The 16,669-nt window shown below is 46.7% G+C and overlaps 1 protein-coding gene across 2 annotated transcripts in view; it reads left to right on the top strand.

Annotated features, from left to right (window-relative positions):
* Window positions 1–16,669, top strand: part of LOC119453898 (zinc finger protein 271-like) — a 62,997-nt gene that overhangs the window by 11,717 nt on the left and 34,611 nt on the right. Inside the window, exons 2-4 of one of the 2 annotated variants that reach the window (XM_049667043.1) lie at window positions 203–295; window positions 9,909–10,109; window positions 14,071–14,709. In XM_049667043.1, coding sequence (XP_049523000.1) covers window positions 203–295; window positions 9,909–10,109; window positions 14,071–14,709 — 933 coding nt within the window. The remainder of the gene's footprint in view (window positions 1–202; window positions 296–9,908; window positions 10,110–14,070; window positions 14,710–16,669) is intronic. The other variant, XM_049667044.1, reaches the window with a different exon arrangement.

A 16,669-nucleotide genomic window follows, 5' to 3' on the forward strand; every position in this document is an offset into this window, starting at 1 on the left:
TTTGACGAGCGTGCTATGGCTACCGTACGTTTCATGACCTGTTGTCTAGTGATAAAGCTTACGGTCATTGTGACTATTCTTGGCCTTTATATTTTTGTATTAAAGTGGCAAATGTTTAATTCTGTGTGAAGTTTCGAAAGGTTCTATCTTCCATGGTCAATCTTGGGAGGTGTTAATGAAGGGCTTTCCCAAACCCATGCAGTTCCAATCAGTGCGAAGCGATTGCATGGGAACCGACTGGCCTCCTTAGATCAACGCATTGCTGAAGAGACAGTGAAGACGTCCAAATCGACAGGTATATTTTTACATCATGATCAGCCTACATTTTATTTTTCACTGGAGGGTTAAGACCTCTCACAGTGATCTCCAATTACCGCTGTCTGATTCAACCTGGCTGATTCAACCCGGCGATCCATAGCCTACCCCCCCCTGCCCCTAAAATGTCATTACCGGAGTGTTGTTACCCAAATAATTTGAGGACTCTTTTGTGATGCCTCCACATTTTCATTTTTACGGTGGCTAAAAGCTTAGTGCACCATTGTTGGCATGGACGTGCACGGCTTTTAATTTATACTTTCGCTTTATTTCGGCAAATCCTGGCAATAGGAGGACAAGCGCATTAGAAGCACCAGCGGCGGCTACCTCATCCGCGTTTTCTCTCATGGACATTTTAAGAAAATTTCCGCTGAGAACACCATGCACAAACACAATATATTTAAATATATACAAAAGACAAAGTTTATTATATTTTTTAAAGAGAAGGAGGTAGCCAACTAAATGGATAGCCTATACCCAGAGAATGAATATGTTGATGTATGTTCACCTCACTTCAAATTACTTTGCCTGCTTTTTGACCCTGAAAAAAAAACCTGCCGACTTCAGTGACCCTTTCGGCAGAGTCTTCTATCAAGGGCGTGTGAAAAGCACGTGAGTGATGTGTGTCTCAATATTGATTCTCTTTGCAGTAGGCAATGCTAATGACTGGCTTCAAAATAAATGAAAAAAAAAAGCTCTTCTTATTATTTACAACATTTACGCATTAGGGATGGAAACATCGCCTCTTGCATGCAGATGCCATAAATACGGGGTGTTTCAGCAAACACTTTCAAAAAATTTTTAAAGGTTGCCTGTGGCAGATAGCACAATTCTAGTCATGAGCTGGTCTGCAGAGAAGAGGTGGACATTACTTGCACAAAAAATTGAAATGCATAATCAACTAATTAAAAAAATTACCAATTAGGTTTTTAACCTTAAGTTATGGCCCGTGTTGCAATTTACAAATTCTAGCCGTGCAATTCGCAAGGCGAATAGGAACTACTTCTCAGGATGGCACCAGTTTCGAGATATTAATTCCCGAATATTGCAGAGAAATGCATTGGCGTTCCAGTTACTTTTGCGCTTACCCGCCGTGCTTGTTTAGTTGCTATGGTGTTGGACTCCTAAGCATGAGGTTGCGGGATCAAGTCACGGCCACGGCGGCTGCATTTCAATGGGGCGAAATGCTAGAACAGCTGTATACTTAGATTTAGGTGCACGTTAAAGAACCCCAGGGGGTCTAATAGTAGAGTCCTCCACTACGGCGTGCCTCATAATCAGATCGTGGTTTTGGCACGTAAAATCCCATAATTTGCTATTTTCATACTTATGTGCTTTGATGCAGAAAACGACATTTTGCTGAGAAAGTGGCTGGCACGCCAATGTATTTCTCTGCAAAGTTAGAGAATTAATATCTCGACACTGGTGTCAGCCTGAGTTTTAGTTCAAAGTGGATCTGCACTCCACAGCTAGAATTTGTAAATTGCAACATGGGCCATAAGGTAATTAGCTGAAAACTTAATTTGTTAATTTTGTTCATTTGTCGATTATGCATTTCAATTTTTGTGCAAGTAATGCCCGCCTCTTCGAGTAGACGAGCTCATGAAGTAGAATTGTACCATCTGCCACAGGACACCTTTACAAATTTTGGAAACTCTTCGTTGAAACACCTTGCATATAGAATTCACTCAGTAATCGAAATGATGCAAAGCCGGATTCACTCCAAATCAGAATAAGTAGAAGTCTAGAAGTCATGCGCAGCATTGCTTATACTCTGACTCAAAGTACTAAAAAATAAAAAGGGTGCAGTTTGGCCAGGAAGGCGAAGCAGTATTAGTGATAGCGAAATAGAAGACAATTACATGCAGGAAAATTCTTACCGTTTAAATCCGTGTAAGGATCGCACCAGTGTAAGGGCCGCACCCATAACTTGACAGCCAATATTAGAAAAAAAAAAAAAGACATCCAACCGAGAAGAAATTGCATTCCATGCACTGATTCTGATCGGGTTCAAGAGCGAGTTGTCGCGCGTAGCGTACTTTCGTGCGTCGCTACTGGATGTCGAGAGGAGGCGATCGCGGATGTTTGCGGCGGATTTCATACTCGTAGTTGGAAAAATGAGGTCAAATGACCCAGTCCCACGAAAGGCTCGTCAAAATCGCGACCGAAAAGTGTGGCCCTTACACGAGTCTACACGTTAGTTATAGTGGCCATATAAATTGTAGTAAACATTCACCTAAAATTAAAATAGCAAGCATAGTGGACATAGTAAGCACGGACCATGTAAACCTGTAAATACCTCACTGGATGACCTGCAGCACTCACTTTCACAACGCAAGCATTGTGAAGAACGTCGGCAGCGGGGGCGAACGGTTCGTACAGCCACTCGATTCACCGCAACTCCGAAAATTAGATTCATCATCATTATCTGCCTATTTTTATGTCCACTACTGACAGCCTCTGTGAGTGATCTGCGATGACCTCTGTCTCTTAACTCTGCAAAACTAGGGGCGCAGAAAGACAGCCCAGCAAGGAAGACAGCACGCATGAAGTTAGCAGCCATCCCTGGTCGCCCTTTATCATAGCACCCACCAATGATTACCAACTATTAGATATGGCACGTGGGCCCCATAAGCATCAGACGCGCACAGTCATTCACAGCTACGGCAGGGCTAGAGGAGAAGACGCGTGCTCTCCTTCCCATTCACGCTTGATTACGTGACCTACAACTCAACCGAATATTGAGCGCGTGGGAAATAATGCACCTGTATTTTTGTTACTATTATCTATGCTACTTTTATAGAAGGTTGCCCTGAAAGTTTTACTTTGAGACCTCCTTTGATAACTTTTATCATGCAGTATTTGTAGCAGGTTACGAAGTTTTGACTGTCAATGTGCCACTCTTCTTGAAAAGAAAATTCTACAATCATTGCTCTTTACCCGTACTAACATATGGAGTAAAACCACTGAGGTTGACAAAGAAGCATAAAAAGAAGTTTTTAAACCATGCAAAGGAGCGATGGAACGAAAAATGATAGGCGTAATGTTAAGATGCACGAAGATTGCTTTTTAGATTAGGAGCAAACGGGACTAGCTGATATTGAAGTTGTGATTCAAAGGGAGAAAAATTGACAGCACATCCATCCTTTGGAGATGATTGGTGACAATAATGCAATGAAAAGGGTGGAAGTGCTGCGTCATTTGCGCCACGTTGCATCAGTGAGCTTTTCCTGCTCTATCCTGCTCCAAAACGCATTTATTGCACCGAAACTGCTCCCACGCGGTGCCTCCATGTGCTGTCAAATGAGAGGCAACAGTGACATGTTCAATGCCAGCCACTTTGCACAGGGAGCAGGTGAGACGCATTCATTCATCTGTCATTCGCGACGTGGCATGCTCAAGCGAACTCCCTGCTCGATACCCGCCCTGGTTGCTCAGTGGCTATGGTGTTGGGCTACCGAGCACGAGGTCGCGGGATCAAATCCCGGCCTCGGCGGCTGCATTTCGATGGGGGCGAAATACGAAAACACCTGTGTACTTAGATTTAGGTGCACGTTAAAGAACCCCAGGTGGTCCAAATTTTCAGAGTCCCCCACTACAGCGTGCCTCATAATCAGATCGTGGTTTTGGCATGTAAAACCCCATAATTTCTTTTTCTCTCTGCTCGCTCCCTGGCGGCACGGTTTGATGGGACCAGCCCGAAAAAGCTAGCGAGCAGGAAAGGGCAGGAAAGAGCTACAGGAAAGTGGTCGTCCAGCTATTTTCCATTTTCAGCCAATGCAGCTGGCATTGTCCCACCAGCAATGTGCGAGTCTTGTAGCGCTCTTTTCTTGGGCTTCTTTGGGTTGTTGCTCATTCAACGATGGTGTTGTGATAACACAAATATTTTTTTTTATTTGTCGTAAGTCTGGTCAGCTGTATCTATTCAAAACATCACTTATCTCTAGTTTCCCACGCTACACGTTCGTGATGTCGGAGATTACAAACGCAGGCCGGTCGCGATTGGTCGAGAGCGATTTATCGCTGTTAATAAAACGCAAAATGAAATACACCTTAAACCTACATAAACAGCATTTGCCAACTTTTTAAATCGTTTTAAGCGAGGAAGTACAAGCTTAGCCCAAAATTAAATCCGCGCTACATCCGGTAGTGATAGTTTCGTAGTTTCGTTCTTGCTCCATGCATCATCGCGCACGCCTGTTTTGTTCTACAGTGTTTGGTTGCGTGTTGCATGGCTCGAAAAACGTTGACTTCACGGGAAACAGCCAGAAAATGCCTCGTGTGTGTAGTGTTGAGGGCTGTATAAATGGCCCAAGGCGCTTGCTCAGGGGCAGCGGTCCTCGGAAAGGATCTTGGCGTGCCCCAGAGGCCAGTCCTTTCTCGAGCTTCCCTCAATGCGGCCTTCATTAAACTCCCTACCGGTGCCCCTGCAGCAGCAAACTGGCGTCTCGGTGAGTGCTGAATGTCATTAAATAAAGCCACGAAATAACCATACTGAGTATGTGCACGCTTGTTCTGTCGGGAACATCGTCACCAGGCGGACCGGACGCCTCGCCTTCCATCTACAAAATGAAGCTCTGCTTTCTGCCGGCATAGCCGGCGGCGCACCGCCATCGCACCGCCATCGCACGCGCAAACACCTACCGCTCGAGCACGGAGGATCATTTCGTGCTCCGTTTCACTGAATATCGCTGAAATGCAGTCCTGCTTCCCTGGCGAGCTCTTCGTTGCAAGGTTCAGCAGCAGCAATGGTATCCATCGCGGGGAACGCAAATGCAGCTGCCATGCAGCCATGATACAGCAAGCGCCTCGGCCGTTTACGCAAGCGGTGACGTATCATGGCGCATTCTGATTCGCTGAGAGCAATGAAATCTGTGACGACACTGCTTCAGCACCAAATCTGGAGTGAGACAAATTGAGGAAGAGATATTTGGTCTTTGTTTACGAATTTCTCCGCTAATAACTCATATTTTTGCATCCAACAAAAACTGCGTGCATTCCTGAAGGTCCCTCTTTTATTCCAGCTTAACTTCCTGTTTCACTTTAGTGTCCCTTTAACATGAACATTTATTTTTAATTTGTTTGAAGTCTAGTCAGGTTTAGCTTTTCAAAGCATCGCTTATCTCTAGTTTTCTCTTAGTTATTACTCTGTCAGCAGTGATGATTTAATGATGGGAACATGTATATACATTTTTAATTTGTTGGAAGTGTAGTCGGTTCAGTATTGAATGTTGAGTAAAAACCGTCTCAATTCTTTTCTTGTGTTTACCAGAAATTGCCATTACCAGTGGTGCTTGACCCTAGAAATTTGCTCCAAAACAGACTGGCACTGCTCCAAAACTCGCCTTTTGATGCTCCGAATCTGCTCCAAAGCAGCATTATTCTTGCTTCCCGAGCTTCTCCAAAAGACTCAAGCCTGCTTCCACCCCTCAATTAGCAATCCATCCTACGCTGCATGTGTAGTTGGCGATATGTTTTATATGTAACAATGAATATTATGAAGAAGGGCACACCCAGTGTCGCATAACATTATATACAGTCGAACACACTTGTAACGATACCGGTTTTAGCAATATATCGGTTATAACAATGAGAAGCTGCTGCACCGTCAACTTTTGGTATGTTTTCTATGGTGAAATAACCCGCTTACTACAATGCCTCCATGCTGCATTGTCAGTTATAACGAAGTCTGGCTACTGGGTGTACACACTGAAAGGGAATGGGAAATCCTTGAAGGGGAAAAAAAAAAAGAATCCAGTAGCTGACACGCTGCCGTGTGCTGTTTCCCAGCCTTCTCCGCATCGCCAGCCTCCCGCGCCTCTCTCCCGTCGCCCTTCTACCTCTCCGAACACGAATGGGCCGCCCCAACTGCGCTGATAGCCCTGATTATGCTGGGCGCTAATCCCCGATTGCGCGCTAATCCCCTCATTCTACGCACTTCTGCCAACAGATGAGGTCGCTCGTGCTCGTCTTTGTTGGTTGCGTCGAAGTCCTTCCGGGCCACGTGGTTTCTCAGTCTCGTTTGACTCACCGCCGAAACAATAGATGGCTGATCCACCCGCTCATCATTGGCAATGCACGATGTTGCCAGGGAAAAGAAAGCACACTGCTACTGATTTGGAAATGATGTGCTTTTAACCGATGAGGCAATCGTTGCGAACGTGCTTGCATCGGATAGCGACGATGGCAGCGATGACGCAGTAGGGCAGGCTGCCTCAACGTTGTCCTTGCAACAGGCCCTGCAGGTGATTCAGTTCCTGCGAGGCTTCGTTTTCGTGAGGGACCTTCGCAAGAAAAGGATGTCGGCAAGCTTCGCATAAAGCAAGCAAAGCTGATGGACATGGGGTTTTCTCGTGCAAGCCAGTGAGAAGTATGTAGCTAAGCGCTTGTGGCAATTTCACCCCAGCATTTCTTCTGGATTTCTCAAGGTGAGAGGCTGCCACAGCAACCTTCTCTCAATTTTTTAAAAGGCCCCTTTTGAGGCCACCAAAGCGATGCCTCGGCGGAGCTCGCATGTCACTTGCCGTTCGTGACCCTGCTTTGCAGTTGTTATAGCAGAGCCATTCTTGAATGCCGACAATTGCGGCTTGTTACGAGTGATCGGTGCATGCAGGAAGCAGAGTTAAACAGTTAAACGAGTGAACACAATCAGCAGCCGGATGCAGGAAGGTGGTGGGGAGAGGCACTGGCCTCCCTGACATCATAGTTTTCTCACGACAGCTCTGCCATCCCCCCATTTTGATTTTTTTCATGCAACCCGGCTATAACAATTATCGGTTATATCAATGGAATTTTCATGGCCCTTGAATATTGTTATATAAGTGGGTTCGACTGTATATGCGTGTAATGGCCACAAGTACAGTATAGACCACTTATAACGTAACCGCTTATAGTGCAGGACCGGATATAGTGCGGTCTTTTCAGACTCCCGTTAATTTTCCTATAGCACTCCATGTATACACGTATTGCTTATAGTGCAGTTGCGGGAAACGAAATACCCGTTACAGTGCGGCTGCCTGGGAGTATGGAAGTCAGCGGAGACAGAGAACGCTCGCCTCAAACGAGCGCCCCAAGGAGTGCTCGAGGAAGAAAGAGAGATGAAGTGGAGCAGAAGGGCACGTGGTGCGAACGAACGAACAGCCAGTGAGGCTGAAACCAGAATCTTAGTGCGAGTCGTGAAATATCACGGCGCGCATAGCGAGCGAGGGCCACGAAACTGCCAATGCCATCCGATGCTCGCTTCACGATAACGGCAGTAAACGAAACTTCAGGGAACGGGCGGTGCCGGCACAGCACGGCGAAGGGTGCACACGGAGACCGTGGAATGTGAGGGAGGAGGGCGACAGGGAAGCGGATTTTGCCTCGGCAACTCTGCCGCTTCGGTGGCTCCCCTCGCCCTCCCTCATAGCTCCCTCACTTTTGACTGTCACCGTGCGCGCCCGCCTCCGTGCAGGCGCCGCCCCTCCAGCCGGCCCGGCGCCAGCTCCCCGAAGTTTCGTTTTCTGCCGTTATCGGGAAGCAGGCATTTGCCGGTGTTGGGGGGCAGTTTCGTTGGCCGGCCTGGGACGGCGCCGCTGCTTCCCTCTGCGCCGTAGCCGCAGCGTGCAAGGTCAACATGTGACTAGAAAGTAGAGGAAGCATAAAGGAGAAAGAAGGGTTCACTGCCATTTTCTACGCGTGGCTACGGTAGCATGGCTGAGACGTCGGCACGTACACGCATGTTCCGGCGCAACGCAGAATTGGCGACCTTGCCATTTGAAAGAGGGTGAAATTTCCGCCGCGTTTTTGTTTTGTTTTGTTTTGTTCGCGCGCGACATTGAGGGGTCTCTCCTAAGCTTTTACTCTATGGCGATGCCGAAGCAATGCCATTCGGAGGCACCGCCGCGTGATTTGGTTCGAATTAACGAGATTCGACTGCAAATTGAATGCAAACGTTCTAGCCGCATTCCTCGACTGTCGCATACACGTGGTGGCTCGGTGCACATGTTTTGCATATGTGCGGGCCTTGAAAATTGTTGCTTTGGTTATAGTGCGGTACTGCTTATAGTGCGGATATTCGAGACTCCGGCGACTTACGTTATAAGCGGTCTACACTGTAGTTCTAAAAAGTTTGGGGTGTGAATCGGGGGTGCAGTCGTTACTCATTGAAAAGGGCAAAATATTTTTTTCTCACACATTTTCGGTTTTACTTGCCTTATCTAAGCTAAGTACTTGCAGAAGCGCTCGATCTATTCATTAGTGGCTTTGAACACCGTAGCCGTGCGATGTTGAGTGCTTTTATATACAGCATCTTCATTGAAACTGCATAGCTGTTGCTCCGCATCTCCGTCATGTACTTGAGAAGTGTCTTCTTTCTCCGCGAACATGACCTGCTTCCCTCAGAAAGCACGCCTTCATACATTTGTATTCCACAGTGCATGTTATAGGGAGCGCCATCGTGTACACATTTTTCGTCAGCCTCAAACTTTTGTTTAGCCGCTCTTTTTCCATCTCATTTTGGAAAGTCAACCACTCTCTATTTAAAGTGAGTGTTATAGCTCATTTATTTCCCCATCCAGAGGCGATGATAGTGGTGAACTTGTGAACACACGAGCGCAGGAGCAAACGTGGAGGATCGATGCATTCCAATTCAGAGATTTCACGTGATTGGCGAATAAGATAAAATGAGAAGCGTCAACAGGCGGCGGTGGCACTGGCCATTCTTGGCAATTCCCCGATGTTGCGAACTGCACCACACATGATTGTTGCATGTCACCTGCCAGGAGTAATTGAAAAAAAAAGGTTCTGGAATTCTCACATCACACAGTAAGTGGCAGTGCGCGTAATTTTTTTATTTTCTTTTTTCGCATTTTGTTTACAAAGTTATGGGTGAGGGTAACAAAATGAATGCGACCATTATACGCTTATTTATAGAATTCACTAATCCAAGCTAGTCCAATCGGTGGTTTCGAATATAGTTCTCTCAGTACTGCTGCCATTCTCTGCAAATACGACCATGGGCTACCCAGTGACCCTAATTGACTGGAAAATGGTGAGATATTAGGCAGAAAGATGCTCTAAAGTGCGTGAATTACCCTAAAAATGCTAATTACCTTAAAATAACTTGGGCAGGCAATGTAATCTGTATGGTCAGTGGTCTGTTACAATTACTGAATGGGTACCAAAGGAAGGGACATGGACAGCAGATAAAATGTGGAAATCTACAAGCAGATGATTCTACCAGCTGGCACAAGATTGTGGATAGAGGCCTTCATTCTGCCATGGACATAAACAGGCTGATGACGATGACCCTGCCATGTTGCAGTCAGCTTACATTGGTTGGACAACACCAGTAGGTTTAGAACTTATGACTGCATAAGATGAAAACTTGTCAGATGAGTCTGAGATATGTTGTTCTGTCATGAACCTTGCACAGAGAGAGGTTGTCCTGCTTTCAAGTGTTCAGTGTGCATTGTTCGTGGTAGCCCTTTACTGAACCCAAATGTTAGTTTTGTGTTCTACAGCTATGTATTGTAGTCTGCATCATTTTTACTATTGTATTTTTCCCTTGATTCTGTAATTGCACTGCAATTGCTCGAAACTATTTTGTGCAGGACTGACAAAAGTGATGAGCCTAGGCATCGCTGTTGCCGAAGCGTCATGCCACACTCCTCTCGAGGTTGGTCAGGTCAATGCTGCTATGCAGTGCAGCTTGCCTGTGGCTGACAAGTCTGTCGGATGCTCCTTCAAAGCAGGAAGCGAGTCGAGGAGCTCGCAAACTACACAGACTGTGCATCAGTCCAGCTCCACATCAGGTAGGCAGTGAGAGCAGATGTGCACACTTATCTTACTTTTGCTTGCTTGTGTGAGTTTATGGTAAATGGCGTAGTTTCCCTAGCTTGGTGCGATGACCTGCTCAGATGGTCACAACATTTGCTACTGACAACAACTCAGAAGGTGGGCAGAATTCTACATTTCAAATGCAAGCTGGAGCACCACAAAAAGCTTACAAGAATAGCTGTGTTTGATAGTGAAAATGAAAGAACACGTCATTTTTAGTGTTTAGGACTGTTCGACACTTTTGCTAGTGCGCAGTGATGAGGAAGAAAGAGAGTCATTTGGGAGTATTTATAAAAATCAAAAAGAACCTTTAAATATATATACAGAGAGTTGGTAAGCTGCGGAACGGCAGTCAGTAGGTCCACACGCAGCACACGAGGATAAACGGGCTGAAACAGTCCCGTGTTGCGAGGCTCATGGTCTGTCGTCACGGCACTGTGGGTTCACCCGTGCTCGAGCCGGCTGCGACGACGGCGCATTCAGGCCCCGTCCAGCACTGTTTTCGGGCTCGGCACGCTCAGGAGCAGCAGCGGCCGCAGCCAGGAGACGCCTTGTCCAACAGCACGGCCTCAGGGTCCGGCTCGTACGCCGCTCGCGACCGACGTGCTACAGTCGCACGTCCAGCACGGCCTCGGTGCCCAGCTCGTATGCCGCTCGCAATCCACGTGCGGCGCTCACACGTGAGCACGGCGACTAGCACAGCAACATCTGTGCCAGACTGAAACGCTGCTCAGCACAGCTCAGGTACAGCAGCTCAGGGACCGGCGGCCCTCGGGTCTGCCAGCGTCTCGAGCACTGGCAGCTGGAGCCCTGGTTCCTCGGACGCCCTCGTCCGCGCTCGGCTCCGCGATCCTCCGCACCTTGCCACGGAGGTCTCACCTGGCAGGACCTCTCGCCTCATTCACCCCAGAAGCTCGGCACTGCTGCCCAGCTGGTTCGAACACTGCGAGATCGTGCCTCGTGCTGCCATGCTCGTGCACCCGTTCACTTCTTCACGGAGCTTCGGTGGCTGCTCCGATCTTATAGCGGCACTTCGCGGCACTTATGACATCGTTATGAGTCGCTGGAAGAGACACGGCTATTTTTTGTGCCCCTCTGTGAATGAAAGCAACCTAAATAAAAGTGTGGGAAACCTGCACCACCACAGGTATCGCAGGTTTAAACCCATTAAACATAAATGAAAAGGGGTATGAACCCAAAACAGTTTTGAGAATAAGCCAATGAAAAAAAAATAGTAACTGGGAGATAGAGCCGAACCAAATGCCAAAATGATAGCGCGGGCAACAGAGAGTTCAATAGACCCAAAGGTCAGCATCGGCATGGTGGGATGTGTCTCGACTGCGTTTATTAAGACATAGTTCACAAAAACACTTGATGCAAAGAGGGAAAAGAGACACATGACTTAATGTGTGGCTCCTTGACATGACCTGCCAAAGTTACAACGGGTGCTTCCCAGATTGCAACAGGTGCCTCCAACATTGGGCCTGTTCGATTTTCTGTCCCTGACAGTCCCAGACTGATTGGGACTGCTGTCCCACACTCCACGATTTGCTCGAACAGCTTCAGAAGCTCCGCCCACCAGTCGAAAAGTTGTCTTGTTTTTCATTGAAGTCGCGGACTGTCCGTGGACTCTGAGCTGTCAGCTGATTTTTGCTCGGACAAGCAGCTAGCAGATGACAGCTGTCTTAAAACGATGCCCACGCCGTTAGATGCCATGATGTGAAAGATGCCATGTGCTTCTGCATACTTTGCACATTCCAGACAGCAAGTACTGTGCAATGAGCTATCGCTTCTGTTACATTGGTGGTTTGTGTGCCATCATGCAAGTTTTTTACAAGTGGTCTACTGGCTGTAGCTTTAGTCTTTGTGTTATTTAAGAGAGAAGCACTGTGATCAGGTGCACATGCTTGCTTTTCTTGATGTGTTTTGCAAAATCTGTCATGCTCATTAGGATGGATAGTTGGGCGTGTTGGTTAAGCATGATGACAGCTGGCACCCTGTGTCTGTGTGTGCTCTCTCTACGTCCGTCGTCGTTTTCGCACCTTCACTTCAGATCCTGTCATGCTCATTGTTATATGCGTTGTAAATAGTAGGTAGATTTCGCTTTTCAGGTGAGTGGAACTGGTGTGCGAGGAAGCATATAAATATTGCATGTGGCTATTTCACGCCGGTAGCTGGGGTGGTATACAATCAGATCCTCACCGATTGCTGTTGGCATATATGTTGATCACTTCTGTTGGCAAGTTCGAGCGTTTGTTTTTTACCATGCAGGATTAGTAGACAATGTACACGCGCTCTGTCCTAGACACACGTGGGGTCTTTAATTAGTAGACGATCTCACGAGCTTTGAAGATACCAGTGGGTGCTTTCTGCATGGAAAGCAACGTGGCACGATCGGGATTTTGCTTACGTCCGTGTGGGAATTCCACTAAAATTTCGCAAGCAATGAGCTAGCCTAAATACAGCGGTTAAGGGGCACGAAGGGCGAGAGAGCGACGTAAACTGCGCTTTGCAAACATAATCTATGCGCTCAGGCTGTGATTCCGCTATCCATGCTTTATGGTTGTGTCAGTGACATGACCTCTGAGACTGCGCCATTTCGGAGGCCAGGGTAATGAATTTGTTGGGTAGGGGGCTATCTACGAGTAGCTAAGATCAGACGACGGAAGCCAGGACAGTGATTTCTGGTCACGGTGGTTTTGTCACATGTTGCTAAATGATTGTCAAGGATGAGAGAGCAAGCTGGGTCGAAGCTTTTTGACACGGTTCTCTATGGTTTGTTGGGAACCTTGAGCATTTTCAAACAGTCTATGTTCTCTCATTTTATTATTTCTTACCTATTAGTTTACCTATTTATCACCTAAATAATGTACTATACTCGACCGCGTATTTTCATATAAGTACCTCGGAGTTCACATCAGTAGCAATCTAACATGGGATACTCCCATCTCTCATGTTGTCTGCAACGCTAATCGCATGCTCGGATATCTTCGTCGTAACTTGGCAAAGTCGCCTTCGTCTCTCAAACTAATGCTATATAAAACACTCATTCGTCCCAAGTTAGAATATGCCGCTTCGGTTTGGGATCCGCATCAATAATTTGGTACATTCGCTAGAAATGGTGCAAAATAATTCGGTCCGTTTTATACTCTGTAATTACAATTGAATCTCGAGCATCACGGTAATGAAAGCTAACCTTAAACTACCTACGCTTGCTTCTCGGCATGCGATGCTTCGTTTAAGCCTTTTTCACAAACTGTATCATCATCCTTAATTGCGCGATTTACTAATACTTCCTCCCCATTACGTTTCGCACCGTCTGGATCATGCTTATAAAGTTGGAATTCGGTTGTGTAAAACAGAATCATTCCTAGAGTCATACATACCACGCACATCAAATGATTGGAATTGCCTTCCCAAATTGGTAGTAACAATCTCAGATCATGAAAAATTTGTGACTTCATTAACGAATGCATTGTAACATCTTGTTGTATTCTGCCTCTTTATAGCAATTATTGTATAATTAGAAACACTGGACTGCTTCTTTGTATTTATTGTATTTATAGTATTTTTTGTAACATGTATTCTGCCTTTTCATAACTATTATCGTATAACCAGAAACATTGTGCTGCTTCTTGTAGTTAAAATTTTGTTGTTCTGTATTTTATACCGCTCCCCTCTGTAATGTCTGTTGACCCGGAGGGTATCATAAATAAATAAATAAAAAAAAAGTGTTTCTTGGTGAAAACAGGTAGATTTAGTGAGCAGGGTCAACACGCTTCAAACAAAAATGTTTTTAGTAAATAAAAAAGGTCAAGCAAAATCTCCCTCAAGCCCTCTCCAATGAAAAAAAAGAACAGAAAGCTCATCATTAGCTTTAGGATGTATGTTCTTTCGCATGTTGTAATAAATTCCATTTTTATTTTATTTGTGCAGCATCAAGGCCTTTTATATCTCCGTCAACAGCTGAGGGTGACAACTCACACCAGGGGCTCCGCCACCGCTGTCACCTCTGTGACTATGAGACCGATAAGGGTTATCTGCTGAAATTACACACCAGGGTCCATACTGGCGAACGTCCATTTCAATGTGATTTTTGCCCTCGAAGTTTCGCAGTAAGGTACAAGCTGAAGATACACCTGCGCACCCACACAGGCGAGAAGCCATTTCAGTGCCCTTCATGTCCTCGGAGTTTCTCGCATAAGCTCAGCTTGCGAAGGCATGTGCCCATCCACACAGGTGAGAAGCCATTTCAGTGCCCCTCGTGCCCGGAGAGCTTCTCACAAAGGTACAAACTGAACAAACACTTGCACACCCACTCAGGCCAGAAGCCATTTGACTGCCATTTATGCCCTCAGAGCTTCTCGTGCGAGTATAACATGAAGCGACACCTACGCACCCACATAGGCGAGAAGTCATTTCAGTGCCCATTGTGCCCTCAGAACTTCCCACAGAACTCCAAGCTGAAGGAACACCTGCGCACCCACACAGGCGAGAAGCCATTTCAGTGCCCTTCATGCCCTCAGAGGTTCTCGCATAAGTTCAGCTTGCGGAGACACCTGCTCATCCACACAGGTGAGCTATTGGCACGTGTACTTATTTATTGTTTTCTTGGGGACTGCCTTTCACCCTACAAGAACTTAAAGTTATCGCTCAGCGAAAGACGTGTCTGTGTGATTTGGAACTTACTCGAATGTTATCGTTGATTCTATGTGTTTTGTGGGTTCTCACCGAACCTTGTATAATCAGATTGCATGCGCAACACGAATTGTGTAGTGTCTGGAAGGCACGAGGGCACCAGCCAGGAACTTTCGACGAGTCATGCATAAAAGCCGACGCGCTGGACTCACAGATCATATTTTCGACGCTCACCACTATGATTGGGCTCAAGTGTTACTTGTTTTGCTGGGCACTAGTTTGCCCAATAAAGAGTTAAATTTGTAACTCACAGTTTTGACACTGGGCTTCTTCGATTATCCGTCTCTGACAGTCCTGCACTGTCCGGAAGACTGCATATGCAATGCTCATTGGCTGAAAGCATCGTGTCGAGTAGTCCGGGACTGTCGGGAATGGATAATCGAAGAGGGGGCCCAGTGTGTCACTCTTCACCGTCACTACAATGTGACAATATCATCTCAGTGCCTTTTGTGCTTTCACAGCTTCTTGCATAAGTCCAGCATGAACCAGCACCTGTGCATTCGTACAGGTTACCAAACACCACTGCACCCTCCACTCCATGTCCTTTGGTCTTGTTACCCGAAGTTGATATTGGGAAGGGGCCAAGGAGGTCCATTCCCATCTGTTGGAAAGACTTTGTTGATGGCTGTACAGGGTTTAGCAGTCCATCTGATCTGGTCGGCAGCATCTTTCGTCGCTGACAGTCACAGGAGGTTCTTATGTACCATGCAGCATCAGCGAACAGTTGTGGCCAATAGTATGTCTTGGATCCAACTCGGGTATACCCGAGGTGCCGAGCTGTCGGTTCGTTGTGGGAAGCTGGTAGAATTTGTTCTCGAAGGCTGTTGGGGACGACAAGAAGGTATCCATTCTTGCTGGGTGCAAAGTTGTTCACAACAATGCCACGAGAATCCACGCCTGAATGCTGCGGGGGTTGGAGAGGCCTTGCCTTCCAGGTATTGGATTAGATGCTCTTAGTCGAGGTCCAAGCGCTGCTGCTGCGCAAAAGTGCTGCTACTGGTAGGCCCAAGGAAAGCGTCATTGTCGTCGTCTTTCGGGGGTGCATTCACGGTGCTTTTGACAGGCACTCAGCGTCTGAATGCTTCCGCTCAGACTTGTATATTACGGTGACGTCTAACTTTTAGAGACACTGGCTCCATCGAGCGAGGCCGCTGAAGGGGTTCTTCAAATTGGCAAGCCAGCACAGGGTGTGATGGGTGCTGACAACCTTGAATGGTTGGCTGTAAAGGTATGGACAGAACTTTGATATTGCTACGATGAAACCTTCTCGGTAGTTGAATTGCAGAGTTTACCTTGGCATTTGACATCAAACAGTTAGCGTTTACAATGACTTTCTCCAGCCCGTCGTTTTTTTGAAGAACAGCACCTAGGCCCACGCTGCTTGCTCTGGTATGGATTTTAGTATCAGCGCTTTTGTCAAAGTGTGCAAGGACAGTATGGGACTGTGAATGACAGTGAAGTTCCTTGAAAGCTTCTGCTTGTAGCGCTTCCCATTTGAATGGCACCTCTGCCTTTATCAGCTGGGTCAAAGGCTCGGTGTTGCGCGAAAAGTTCTTGACAAACTGTGGGAGCCGCACGATAGCGATTGTCTTCTGCGAGTAGGAGCGTACACTGTCCTTGCTGATGATGTGGCCAAGAAACAGCAGCTTCTGGTACACAAGGTGGCACTTCTCAGGCTTTAGGGTAAGTCCAGAAGCCTTTATTGCGTCCAGTACTGCCTTTAGCCTCTGAAGGTGTTTTTTGAAGCTCGCCGTGAGGGCCACTACATTGTCTAGATATACGAGATAGGTTTGCCACTTCAGGCCAGCCAACCCTGTGTCCATTACTTGTTGAAACA

Source organism: Dermacentor silvarum, chromosome 5 (genome assembly GCF_013339745.2).
Source record: "Dermacentor silvarum isolate Dsil-2018 chromosome 5, BIME_Dsil_1.4, whole genome shotgun sequence".
NCBI classification, from domain to species: domain Eukaryota; kingdom Metazoa; phylum Arthropoda; class Arachnida; order Ixodida; family Ixodidae; genus Dermacentor; species Dermacentor silvarum.